The sequence below is a fragment of the Oxyura jamaicensis genome, chromosome 23, assembly GCF_011077185.1.
Source record: "Oxyura jamaicensis isolate SHBP4307 breed ruddy duck chromosome 23, BPBGC_Ojam_1.0, whole genome shotgun sequence".
Taxonomy (NCBI): Eukaryota; Metazoa; Chordata; class Aves; order Anseriformes; family Anatidae; genus Oxyura; species Oxyura jamaicensis.
Window position 1 is genome coordinate 2,599,203 of NC_048915.1, and position 12,304 is coordinate 2,611,506.

General features: G+C 68.2%; 1 protein-coding gene across 1 annotated transcript in view; it reads left to right on the top strand.

The window, feature by feature from the left end:
* Positions 1-2,595: 2,595 nt before the first annotated feature.
* The window catches only part of ASAP3 (ArfGAP with SH3 domain, ankyrin repeat and PH domain 3), a gene marked incomplete at its 3' end in the record, with an annotated part of 14,539 nt that continues 4,830 nt past the window's right edge, over positions 2,596-12,304 (top strand). The window contains exons 1-8 of the mRNA XM_035345855.1: positions 2,596-3,015; positions 6,684-6,756; positions 7,075-7,220; positions 8,964-9,038; positions 9,282-9,331; positions 9,592-9,718; positions 11,396-11,481; positions 12,198-12,273. Of these exons, the coding sequence (XP_035201746.1) occupies positions 2,890-3,015; positions 6,684-6,756; positions 7,075-7,220; positions 8,964-9,038; positions 9,282-9,331; positions 9,592-9,718; positions 11,396-11,481; positions 12,198-12,273 (759 nt within the window). The remainder of the gene's footprint in view (positions 3,016-6,683; positions 6,757-7,074; positions 7,221-8,963; positions 9,039-9,281; positions 9,332-9,591; positions 9,719-11,395; positions 11,482-12,197; positions 12,274-12,304) is intronic.

The window sequence follows — 12,304 nt, forward strand, 5'->3', positions numbered from 1 at the left end:
GAACTGGAGCTTAATGGGCAGGAGGTGGTGGGGACTGGGGCGGGGGGGGGAGCTGGGAGCAGGGCAGGGGGGGTTGGTGTGGCTGTGCCGGCGGCAGAGCGCGGTGCGCCGCGCCCCCCTTGGTCCTTCCCAGCTGCGCCTCGCACAGGCAAACCCAAGCTTTTCCCTAATTTTACTGCTTTCCCCTTCCCGGCTGGGGGGCGCGGAGGCTCGGCCCCCTCTCCCCACGCTGGGATCAACCCGGAGCCCGTTTCCTGCGCTGATTTTTTCCCCTGGGTGCCGGGCACTGGGGCTGGATGCGGCCGCTCGGGTTTGGGCTCTGCACGGCCTCATCCCGCAGCAAGGATGCGCCGGAGGGGGGGGGGGAATAAATCCTTCCCCGGCCCCATCCCTCCCCTTGGGAACTTCGGGCAGAGTTCCTCCCTCCGGGCTTTTCCTCCTGTAAATTGTACCTTAATTATTGCACTGTATTTATACGGGACCCACCTTCGGCACGGCGCTGCCGAGGGTTTCTTTGGCGTTTTCGGGTTTTTTCAGCGAGTGTATTTAAGGCGGCCGTCCGCGAGTTCGCTCCCCTGCGGGTTGGCTTGGACGCGGTGTGGGTGAGGACGTGTTTGGTCGTGGGAAAACTCGTGGCACTTGGTGTTTTCTGCTCGGGAGGGGATGAAATGGAATAAAACTTCCGAGCCAGACGGGGCTTGTTTTCCTCGAAGAAGCAAAGCGTGGCAGTGTGCTCCGGGGGGAGGCAGGGGGCTTCGCTTTTACTTTTGGTGGGGGGGGGGGGGGGCCAAACTGGGGTTTTGGGCCCCGGCCCCCAGGGGGGGGGGGGGGAGAGGGGGGGGGCTGAGACGAAGCCACGGTCGGAGCGGAGCAGCGAGTGTGTGGCCAGCAGCAGGGCCCTGGGGTCAGGATGTGCGGGGTGCGCCCGCTTTAGGGCAGCTTCGGGGGCTGCGGGGCCGTGCCCGTGGAGGGTCCTGCCCCAGGCCACCAGCCCCAGGATCGCTGGGCTGTGCCCTGGTGATGCCAACGGTGGGGGTGAGGTGGTGACACCCGGTGGCACCCGGTGGCATCCGGTGCCCTGCCATGCCCTGGGGCTGCGTTGCTCATCCCGTGGGGTCTGGCGTGGACAGGAGGAGGGTGAGTGGCACAGGGTGCTGGCCCCATCCCCGAGGGGCTGCGTGTCCCGGAGCAGCTGGCGGTGTCGCAGCCGTGCCCCCCCCCCCCCCCCCCCGGCGGGCCCCCCCCCGGCCGGCCGGCGGGGGGGGCGCCCCCCCCACGGGGGGGCGGGGGGGGGGGGGGGGGGGGGGGGGGGGGGGCTCCCGAGGCTGGCCCACGCTGCTCTAAGTCCCTGCCCTGGGCTGGCCGCAGGGGTGCTGGGGTCAGCCCCCCCGTACCCCAAGGAGGTGCGTGGATGGTGGGGGGGGTCCCAGCCAGGACCCCTTGGGAGCCCCCAAATTCCTCCTGTTCCCCTGCAGCGCAGCAGTCCCACCGGGGCCACAGCCTCCTAACCTTGTGCCTGCCAGATGGGGGCTAAAGGGGGTGTGTGGTGCCCCCCCCATCCTTTAAACACCTTCACCCCCTTAGGAGGAAAGAGGAGGGGGCTCTGCCACCCCCTGACTGCCCCAGCAGGGGGCTGCTTGGTGCAGGGATCCTGCGGGGCATCCTCGTGTCCTCTGCTGGGAAACCCAAAGGCCCATTAAAAAAAATAACAATAATTAATTAATTTATTGTCCTTGCAGCAAATCACCAGGTAAAGGGCACCCAAAATCCAGCTCCTCAGCCCTGCATGGGCCTGGGTCAGGCAAGCGGCTGGCAGGATGCGGAGCCCCCGCGCTGCCTCTCCACGGCAAAGCGGGGTGCTCCAGAAGTGGCTCCGTGTCCCTGTCCCTCCCCTCCTCTTCTGCTTCTCCTTTCCTGCTGTTTGCCCTCAGATTCTCCTTCCTCAGCCCCCCTGGCCACCCCTCCGTTCCTCAACCCCACTCCTCCTTGGCTCTTGCTTCTTTTTTTGGGGGATGTTTCCGAGCAAAGCCTCAGGGCAGCGCTGGAGGCACCGAGCGGGGCGCGTGGGCTCTGCTCCTTGTGCACCGAGCCCCCCTCCAGGGCCAAGCAGGGCATGGAGACAGCCGAGTGTTGGGGGGGGGGGGGGGGGATTTAATCTGGATTTAATTCGGATTTAAGGCTGAGCCCTTGTGCACCCAAGCCAGCCCTTAGGGGACACCTTGGGTGTCCCCATCTCTCCATGCCCGCAGCAGCCCCCGTGTTGCGGGGAGGAACCACCCTGCCCTTCCCACCTGCTGCTTTGCCCCCATCTCGTGGGCTCCGTGGGGCCTCTCCCCGCGTGGGGGGGGGGCTTCCGTGGGCCCCCCCGTCCGGTCCCAGCCTGACAGCGGGGGTGCGAGGCCGGTGGGGGTGCACGGAGGGGTTCCGCACCCTGGGTCCCCGGTGCCGCAGACGGAGCCCCCCGCGCATCGCTGGTGCCCCGGGACGGACCCTGCTGGGGGGGGGGGTGAATGCCGAGGGGGGGGCACCGGGGTCGCTTCGCCTTTAACGGGCGGGCGGGCGGCGCTGCCCACGTCACGGCGGCGGGGAGGGAGCGAGCGGGCGGGCGGGCAGAGGGAGAAACTCCCCGGTGCAGCCCCGCCGGCCTGCAGGGGATGGGGCGCTGAGCCGGGCCCCGGGAACCCCGGTACCCCCCCGGCACCCCCCGGTACCCCCCTGCCCCCCCACCGTCCCCCCCACGGCCCCGGGACGCTCAGCAGCTTCCCCGGTGCGCTCCCCCCCCGTGCGCTCCCGGTGCGCTCCCCGTGCGCTCCCCCGGTGCGCTCCCGGCTCAGCCCCCGGTGCCCCCCCGCTTCCCCCCCGGTGGTCCCCCCCGGTGCCGCCCGCACCATGCCCGAGCAGATCAGCGTGGCCGAGTTCCTGGCCGTGACCGGCGAGGACCTGAGCTCCCCGGCTGCCGCCGCCTTCGCCTCCAAGATGCAGAAGTGCCGGGGGGCGGTGGGGGCTCTGGAGGAGGTGAGCGGGGCTTGGGGGGGGGAGGCTTGGGCTGCGCTTCCCCCTGGGGACACCCCCTGCGCCCCTATCCCGAGCCTCGGGCACCCTGTAGTGCTGGCCCTGCAGCTGGCACCCACCTCTTTTCCTTGGGTTTCTATTTATTGGGGTCCCCCCCGTGCCCCGCTTTGCTCCGAGCCCCCCGGGATGCCGGCCCTGCTCGGTGCAGGGTTCGTGTCCCTCGCTGCAGCCCGCCCCGGTTTTCATTTTTCACTTCTGCCGAGGGCTCGGCCGCTGCCGGCGTCGTCGCCGATGGCTGGGGGGAAAGTGGAACCCGGAAGGTTTTTTTGGGGGGGCTGCTGTTTGTGCAGCCCCTCTCTGAGCACTCGGGGATGCGGGGTTTGTTCCCCTGGCGCTCGCCGTGAGCCGCTGCTTCGAGACCCTCCAGCCGGGGCGGCCGTTTCCATCCTCCCCCCCACCACGCATTTTCTTGGGGCCAAGGCCTGCAGAAATGGGCAAAACCTCGCCGTTCCAGCTGGTTTCGTTTCCAGCTCTGGGTGCTGCCCAGGGGCTGGCTCCGTCCCCGGGGCTGGGCTCAGCATCGGCCCCGTGGCTCAGGGCTATGAGCTGCTGCGCCCTGAGGGGGTTGCGGTGTCCCTGGGGGGGGTCCCGTCGCTTTTAAAGCTGGGGTGGGATTTTTAGCCCCCCCAGAAGCCCCAGCAGCATTGACGGGGCTCGAGCAGGGGTGGCGGGGTGCACTTATCCCCCTCTTCCCACTCCTGCCTCCAATAGAGGCTGCTTCCAGCTGGTCCCGCGTCCTTTGCCAATTCCTCTTAGCGAAGGAATGGCTTTGAAGGGGAGCCAGAGCTCTTGGGGCCGGCGAGGGCCCCCTCGGAGCCCCGGGGGTGGCGGGAAGGGAGCCCCCCAGGCTGGAAACCCAGCAGTCGATGGTGCTGAGCATCCCGGGCCCCGCCAGCACGTGCTCTCCCCTGGCTCTGGTTCTTTCTCTCGGCCGGGAAGGGGGAGGCAGCTCCAGGCAGGAGGAAGCGGCAGGAATTTCGTTTGGCCGCTCGGCTTCCCTGGGGAGGCTGCGATTTAGGGGAAGGGGGACGGGGGATTTGGAGGGGGGAGAGGGTTTACTTGGGAACGTTCCAGCGAGCGTGGATGAGTGCCGGGACTTGTGACAGCGGCTCGGGTCTTTGGGGAAGAGGGGCCGGGGGGGGGGGCACGTGTCTGCCAGGGGGCTGCGGGGACCCTCGGGGGAGCCGAAAGGCAGCCAGGCCTTCGACACCCAGCGCCCCGGTGGAGGGGAAGAGGGAAATCCAAACAAACAAGCCCCAGCCCTGTGCCGCCGGCTGATCCTCGACAGGGCGATAGCATCAGGCAAGGAAAATAAACAGCGGCTGCTCTGGGAGGGGGGAGCCCTGCAGGGGGGGGGGCTGGGGCTTTGTGTCACCGCCTGTCCCTGCCCCACATCCATGCCGGTGCTTTGGGAAGCCAGAGGGTGCTCAGCGCTGCTGGATGTGAGCCCAGGTGGTGTCTGCTGGGAGGAGGCAGCATGACCCCCCCCCCCAGCACCCCAAAGCTGTGCCGAAGCAGGGTGCTGAGGACAGGAGGCCGTGGGACCACCGAGGTCCCCCCAGGTGTCTGAAGCTGCGCCGTGCCTCAGTTTCCCCTCCTGGGATTACAACGGGCTGTCCCCTCCCGGGGGTCTCGTGTGATTTTTGGGGTGCTGGGGGCAGGAGCCCCATCCCGTGGGGACGTTGGCTGAGAAATAAAAGCCGGGGAGGGGACCCGAGGGCAGGCCTCCGGTGTGAGCAGAAGGGCCGCATCCTGCCCGCGGTGGCGCTGGCTGATGGAGAGGTGTCGGTGCGGGATGGCCGGGCAGAGGCCGCGGAGCTGGCGGCCGCATCCTGCGTTGCCCCATCGCAGAGTAAACACGGCGTCCTGCCCTGCTCTGCCCTTTGCACCCGGAGCGGCCGCATCCTGCCCCGGCGGCAGCGCTGCCTCCAGCCCCCGGCCCCATCGCGGTGCCTTCCCCGGGCGGCACGGCGAGGGGGGGAGTGAAGAATGGCCCCCATTGAGCCGGGCGAGGAGGAGTGCTCGGGGTCCCCGGGCGGCTGCGGTGCAGGTGCGGGTCTGTCCCTCCCTCCGTCCCCACAGGGACTCCCTTGTCACCACCGCCGGCTGTGCCGATGTGACCCCTTCTCCGGGCTGTCCCCCATCCCCTCTCCGTGCCACCCCACCTCCAGCATCCTTCTGGGCCGTGCTCCTGGGGGGCTGCCCCAATCCGTGGCACCGGGGCAGCCGCGTCCCCTGGCTGTGCGGTGCCTGCGTGCATGCCGAGCATCCCGCCCTGCCTCAGTTTCCCCTTCCCGAGGCTGTGCCTGGCCAGTTTGCCCGCCCGGGGCTGCTCTCGGGCAGCACCAAGGCCTCCATGGGGCAGAGCCGTGCATGGGGGGCTCATGGTATCATCTGCTGCGTTCCCCCCCCCTTCCCCGAGGAAGAAGGAACCTCTGCCCTGCAGCACCTCTCCGGAGAGCTTGGGGCACTGGATTTAGGGCACAGAGGGGCACGGGAGGCTTCGGGGCACCCCAGCATCCTCCTCCTTGGAGAGAGACCCCCAAGGAGAGGGGGGGGGTTGTTGGCTTCTGCCTCCCCTCCCCACTGCCTCGTCCCGGCCAAGGCTGCTGGGCAGCACCTCGTCCAAGGAGGGGCCTCGAGGAGAGAGGCGCCGGAGCCGGGCTGACCCCGCTGTCAGGAAATGGGCCTTGACATCAGCCCGAAAACCTTCGCTGGGAGAGCGAGCGTGAGCCTCTGTATCGTAATTCCTCGGCGGTTTCATCCCTCGCCCTGCTCGGCCGTTCACGCCCTCCGAATATTTCCAGCCTGTTATCATGCCTCTGGTACCTGCAGCGCAGCCAAGGCGCCCTTAACCCTTTCCTGCTGCGCGCGGCTCCGGCTGCCTGAGCGGGGTTGGGGCCGGGGTCGGGGTCGGGTGGTGTTTGCCCCCACGCTTGGCACAGGTTGGCTGCGAGGGCGCCGTGCCCACGGCGAGGGGCAGAGCGGGGACGGTGTCAGGGCATGGGGCTGGGGGGCTGCCGTGTCCCTCGGGGTGGGATTTGTGTTGTTTAGGTCCCTTCTGGGCTGCAGGTTTTGGTTTGGGCTCTGCCGTGCGCGGAGCTGGGGACCTTCGTGTGCCTCTGGTGCTGTGCCCATCCCACGGGGGACACGTGCTGGCGCAGCTGGGCCAGCCTGGCGCATCGGCGCTGCGTCACGGGGCTGCCGTCCTCCTCTCCCTGCTTCAAACAACCCCTGGGAGAGCCACGGAGGCATTTTCGCAGCTGCCGGGAGCTGCTTGCTTCCAAACAGACGCTGCCCCCAAACCTGGCACCCTGCGCCGCCGCCTTGCTCCAATGTCACCTCCCCGGGGCCATCGGCACCGTGGGGACCGCAGGGCTGGCAGGGGACCGGCCGGGCACCGCGGCTGCGGCGTCTCCAGCACCGATCCTGCACGGGGCCGGGCGCTTCCAGCTCCTGTCCCCGGGAGCTTGGCTGCTGCCCCGCACATCTGTGTGGCAGAGCAGGCGCCCGGCCAAAGGAGCCCTGTGTGGCCAGGGGGACGGGGGGAGCGGCCGCCCTCCCCCCCCCCTCAGCAGCGCTGACGGGGGTTTGTTCCTTCGCTTTCGCAGAGCCTGGACGGGGACCAAGCCGTGCTCCAGAGAATAAGGAAATATGTGAAAGCCATTCACGTCTCCGGGCTCAGTAAGTCGGGCTTCGAGAGATGTTGGGCGTCCCCGGGCTGCCGCGGTCACGTCCTCCCCCCCGTGCCAGCTGCGGGGTGGTGGCCTTTGGGGACACGGGTGCTCGCAACGTGCTGGGGTGCCAAAAGCTGGCTGAAAAAGGGGTGAAGATGTAAATTTGGGGAGGTTGCGTAAGGAGCATCGCTGGTGTCCTGCTCTGCTCCGAAGGGACAGGGACGTGGGTGCGGGTGGGACCCGCGATGGGACCTCCTGGGGAAGGGGGTCCCGCAGGGCCACCCCGCTGCCGTCCCCGCCTCACTGCTGTTGTCCCCCCGTGCAGCCCACGTGGATAACGAGGAGCAGTACAGCGAGGCCCTGGAGAACTTCGGCAACAACCACCTCTCGCAGAACAACCACGAGCTCTCCACCGGCTTCCTCAACCTGGCCGTCTTCACCCGCGAGGTCACCGCGCTCTTCAAGAACCTGGTGAGCCGCCGGCCCCGCGGGGAGCAACCTCAGCCTGCCTCCCCCGTCCTGCTGGGGCCGAGCTGGGGAGAATCTGCACCATGCATCAGGATTCGGGGCAGAAACCCAGCACAGCTGCCCCCCACCGCCGCAGGAGGTCCCAGATCCCACCCCATGCTCGGGGATGCTCCTGGGCCGCCCGATGCCCCCTCCGCTGGATTTTCCAGCTCCCTCCCAGCTCTGCTGGGGACACCGACGCTGCGATTTGCCGTGCGGTTGGGGCTGCTGGTTCTGTTTTTTTTTTTCCCTTTCTTTCTTTCTTTTTTCACATCTCTGATCTCGCTTGCCAAGAAGTAAATCAAAGCCACGCTGAGCGCGCAGCGGGGCCGTGGGGAGCCGCAGCCGCGCGGGAGGCAGCAGAGGCGGCTGGAGCCGTCCCCGCCGTGGGAGGGGGTGGGGGGGGTGGGAGGGGGCACGGCTCTTCTCGGGGTCTCTTCTCTCCAAACTCATCTCCTTGCTTCGATTTGTCGAGGCTCTGGAAGGGTTTGATAGCGTGGGGGGAGAGCTGGGCTCCCGGGGGCGTGCTGGATGGGAACTGGAGGGAGCTGGGTCGGTGCAGCAAAGCCTTGGGGCATCCCCTGCTGGCTTCTCGCTGCCCTCCGGTCCCTTTTGAAGCCCCCCCCTAAAAAAAAAAAAGGGGGGGGGGAATTTGTAGCCTCTGGCTCTGCTGAAGGAGCGGACTCCTCGCTGCTGCCCTTCCCCCAGCAGGAATTCCAGATTTCACGTCCTCCTCTCCCAGTTTACCCCAGCCCGGGCCTCCCCGCTCCTCTCCTCCCCATCGCGGCCATCGCGGCCCGGCCGCAGCCCCGTGCTCGGGGGCTCCGTGGGGAAAACGTGGCGGGGAAGGAGCCGAACCGGTTCCCTGGGCGAGGGCAGTGCCCGCGCTGCGCCTCCCCCGTGCCACGTGCTGCAGGCGTGGGAACGGCCGCCCGCAGCCGCCCCTGCCCCAAACCCTCCCCGGGAGCCACTCCGCAGCGGGATCGCGGTGCGGAAGGATGGGGCAGCCCCATTTCCCGGCTTTTGGGGCCGGATCCTGCCCCAAAGATGGGTTTCCAACCCCCCCCCCCCCCCGGGTGGCGGGGGGCAAAACCCCTGGGGGGACTCTGAAAGGAATTGTAGGGGTTCCTCTCCGATGCAGGACGCGGTGTGCGCAACAGCCCCGCGTTGGGTGCTGCCCCGTGGGGACCCCAGGGTTTGGGGTCAGACGGAGAGGCACCGGGATGGGAGCAGGCTCCCGTGTCCCCTCCGCGTGCCACAGCGCTTTTGGGGCTGTCCCCGGTCCCCCAGCCCGGGCAGGGGGCGCTTTGGGAAGCCCTCCTCGACGTCAGGAGGTCCCAGCCCGGTGGCACTGCCGGCTGCCCGCCGGGTGTCTGTGCCGTGCCGCGGGGAGGACGGGGCCGGGGCGGCGATTTGGGGGGGGGGAAGGAGAGCAGCTCTGGTTCTGGCAGCCGCGGCGCTGATGTGGTTTGTGGGAAGGGCCCCGCGTCAGACATCTTGCAGCCAGCTCCAGCAAGCCCCAGCCTGCCCCTGCCTGCAGCCGGCCCCGTTTCCAGCCTCTTTAACCCTTACCGGGGCAGCGATTTTACTGGGGACGGGGGGGGGGGGGTCCAAGGCTGGAAAAGGACGCGGAGCTCCTGCTTCCCGACCTGCCCCGATGCGGGGACGCCCCTGGGGTAACCCCGTCCCCGTCTCTGCCCTTTCCAGGTGCAGAACCTGAACAACATCGTCTCCTTCCCCCTGGACAGCCTGCTGAAGGGGCAGCTGAAGGACGGCCGCCTGGTGAGACCCCAGCCCCGGTTCCTCGGCTGCAGGTGTCCCCTCTACGGGGACAAAATGCAGCCCTGGGGACGCGGCTCGTGGCAAAGTAGCGACATCCCTGCGGTATGGGGACAGGGCAGGGCGCTGGCACAGCGACGCAAAGCCAAGCCCTCACTTCTGGGACGCTGCTTTGGTGCCACCGGGGCTGTGCCCGTCCCTTCGCCTCCCCTGACGGCTGCCGTCCTCTCTCTCCTCTCGCTGCAGGACTCCAAGAAGCAGATCGAAAAGGCCTGGAAGGATTACGAGACCAAAGTGTGAGCGACCCCATGCCCGGAGCAAAATCCCCCTAATCCCCACCGCGCACAGAGGTGTTTTGTGCGGGGCTGCGGCCAGGCTCTGGGCCAGCCTTGGGAACGCTTCCCCTGGTCCATCCCAGCGCAGCCCCCTGCCCCATCCCACCCCCTCTGACACCTCTGCAGCTCCCTGGGGACCCCCCCTCTTGGGCAGGGCCGTCCCCGGGGTCCCCCCTCCTCGGGCAGGGCTGTCCCCGAGCCGTCCCCTCGCTGTCCCGCAGGGGGAAGATGGAGAAGGAGAAGGAGCGCGCCCGCCTGGCAGGGGTCATCCAGGCGGAACCGTCCGCGGCGGAGCTGGCCGAGGACATGCAGAAGGAGCGGCGGCTCTTCCAGCTCCACATGTGCGAGGTGGGGGCTGTGCCGGGGGGCTCGGGGCCCTTTGGGGTCGGGGGGACGCAGGGGACCGCTGTGGCCGGAGCTGCACAGGGTGCTCAGTCCCCGTCCCCAACACCCAAGCAGTCCCACGTGGCGCAGCGCAGGGCACTCGTCTGTCCCCGTGTGTCCCCGTGGGGTCCTGGCTCGGGGAACCTCCCGTGTGTCCCCCCCCCCGCCCCGTGGGGCCGTGTCTGCTCCCTGCAGGGTGCGGGTCCAGGTGGGATACCCTGCAGGGAGCACCGGGGTGTTGCACCCACGTCCTCCGGGTCCCGATCCTACACCTCCTTTGCCAAAGCAGGGGCTGGCATTTGGGGCAAAAAGCGATCCTTTTGGATGAAACCCTTGAAAGCTGCAGTTTGGCTTTGCAGTTCTGCCCTACTGGCAAAACCAGAGAAGCTCCCCAGGTCCCCAAGCACAAGCAAAGGACAGAGACCTGGTGCCAGCCCCCCCCCCCAGCCCCTCCCCACCCTCCAGTCCCGGGCTCTCCCCCGTCCCCTCCCCTGTCCCCGGGGCTCCCCGGGGGAGCAAAGGGCAGGGTGCGCGGGGAGGAGGCAGCAGCGCCGCAGCGGGGTCGGGGCTGCTGGCTTGGGGCTGGGGCCAGATGAGTCAGAGCTTTGAATAGCAGCACTGTGAAATAAATAACAGCGCGTGGAAACGCGGCCGGCCGGGAGGGGCCGCTTCCAGCAGCGCCTGCGCGCTGGGTGCCCGCCTGGGATCGGGGCACCGGGGGCTTTGGGGCTGGCACGTGTGCGCACGCCCTTGTGCACGCGGTGGTTGCTGCTGCCTGGGCTGGGGGCGCGATGGGTTTCCACCCCACGGGTGCTCGGTGGGGCGCAGCTCCTCGCCGGGGGGTTCCCGCGGGTGGGTGGGCGCGGCGGGACCCCCAGCAGGGGTCTCGGCAGGACAGTCCCCTGTCCCCACCACCTCGGGGCATGGGTGGCCGGGCCCACAAAGCCCCCTTCGCCCCTCCCCGTGCGCCTCCTCGGCCGCGTTGGGAGCTGCCCCTCTCCATCCTGCTCCCCTACCCCTGGTGCTCCCCCCAAGCAGAGGAGACGTGGGGTCCCCCGGGAGCTCCAGCACGCCCCGGGGCTGTCGGGCGGTGGAAAGCCCCTGCAGCTGGAAGCTGGCCGCCTTCCCCTCCGCTCGCCTCCCAAAACTCTTCGGAGGGAGGCAGGGAGGAGGGCGGCCAGCCTCCAGCTGCGCGGGGCTGAGGCTGAGCTCGCCCCGGGGAGGCTCCAGGCTCCTGTCTCTGCATGGGGCTCGTGTCCCAGGGGTCTGGGTCTTTCCGCCTGCAGGTGAGGGGCAGGTTTGATGTACAACATGATTCAGTTTTTTTTAATTTTCATTGTTTTTTTTTTTTTTTTTTTCCTCGGGTTCGGGTTATTTATTAACTCCAGAGGTAACACGCGGTGGGAGAAAGCGCGCCCGGCTGGGAACCCTGGGGGCCCGCCTCGGCCCTTGAACTTTGCAGGGCTTGGAGCGCCTCCAGCTCCAGGTTTTCCGAGGGTGGTCCCCGGCGAGCTGACTTCACACCCCACGTCGTGGCTTCTTGAAACCGCGCCAGCGTCACAACCCACGCGGGGAAGGGGGGTGAGGGCCGGTCCTGGTCCCCGCCGCCTAACCGGCTGCCTTCTCACCCCCCCCCTCCAGTACCTGCTGAAAGCCAGCGAGAGTCAGATGAAGCAAGGGCCGGATTTCCTGCAGAGCCTCATCAAGTTTTTCCATGCCCAGCACAAGTAGGTGCCCGGGCTCGGCTGTCACCTCCGGGAGAGCTTGAGGGGGGGTTTTGGGGACACCTCGCTCCCTGTCCTGGGGGCTGAGCGACCCCACGGAGCTCCTGGGGAAGGTGCTGGGCAGGACCCGACGCTGTCCGGTCGGGATCGTTGGCTCCGGGAGGTGCAAACGTGTCCGTAAGGGCTGGGGGAAGGGGCTTGGCCGGGGATGTAGCCGATGATTTGGTTTCTGGGTGGATTTCCAGGGATGAGTTCAGCCGAGCGGCTCCGCCGGTAGCCTCGGAGCGAGGGCGTTCGGGGCAGGGGGGGGACGTCCCCCTCTGCCCTCGCACCCCTGCGGCTCTCGGGTGGGGAAACTGAGGCAGGGAGGGAGCGGCGGCACTGGCCACGGGCGTGCTGTCGGCCGGGGAAGGGACCCAAAGAGCCCCGGTGAGATCAGCTTGCGTCGAGCAAGAGGCCAACCCCGTGCCCCAAACACCCGCAATATTTGGGGTGTCCGGACCCCACGGGCTGGACGTGGGCTTTGCAGCAGCCCCTCCACGTCCCAGCAGCTGGGGGGCTGCAGAGCAAGAGCAGCTCCTCGGGGTGTGTGTATGTGTGTGGGGGGGGGCTGCCGCGTCCCCCCGCCACGCTTTCTCTAAATAAGCTCTTTTTTTTTTTTTTCTTTTCCCCCCCCGTTTTCCCCATTTGCATCTTAATGGCGCGAAATCAATGCCCAGTTTCTTCCAAGACGGCTGGAAGGCTGCCCAGAACCTCTACCCCTTCATCGAGAAGCTCGCCGTGTCCCTCCACGCGGTGAGTCCCCCAGCACCCCCCCCCCCCCCCG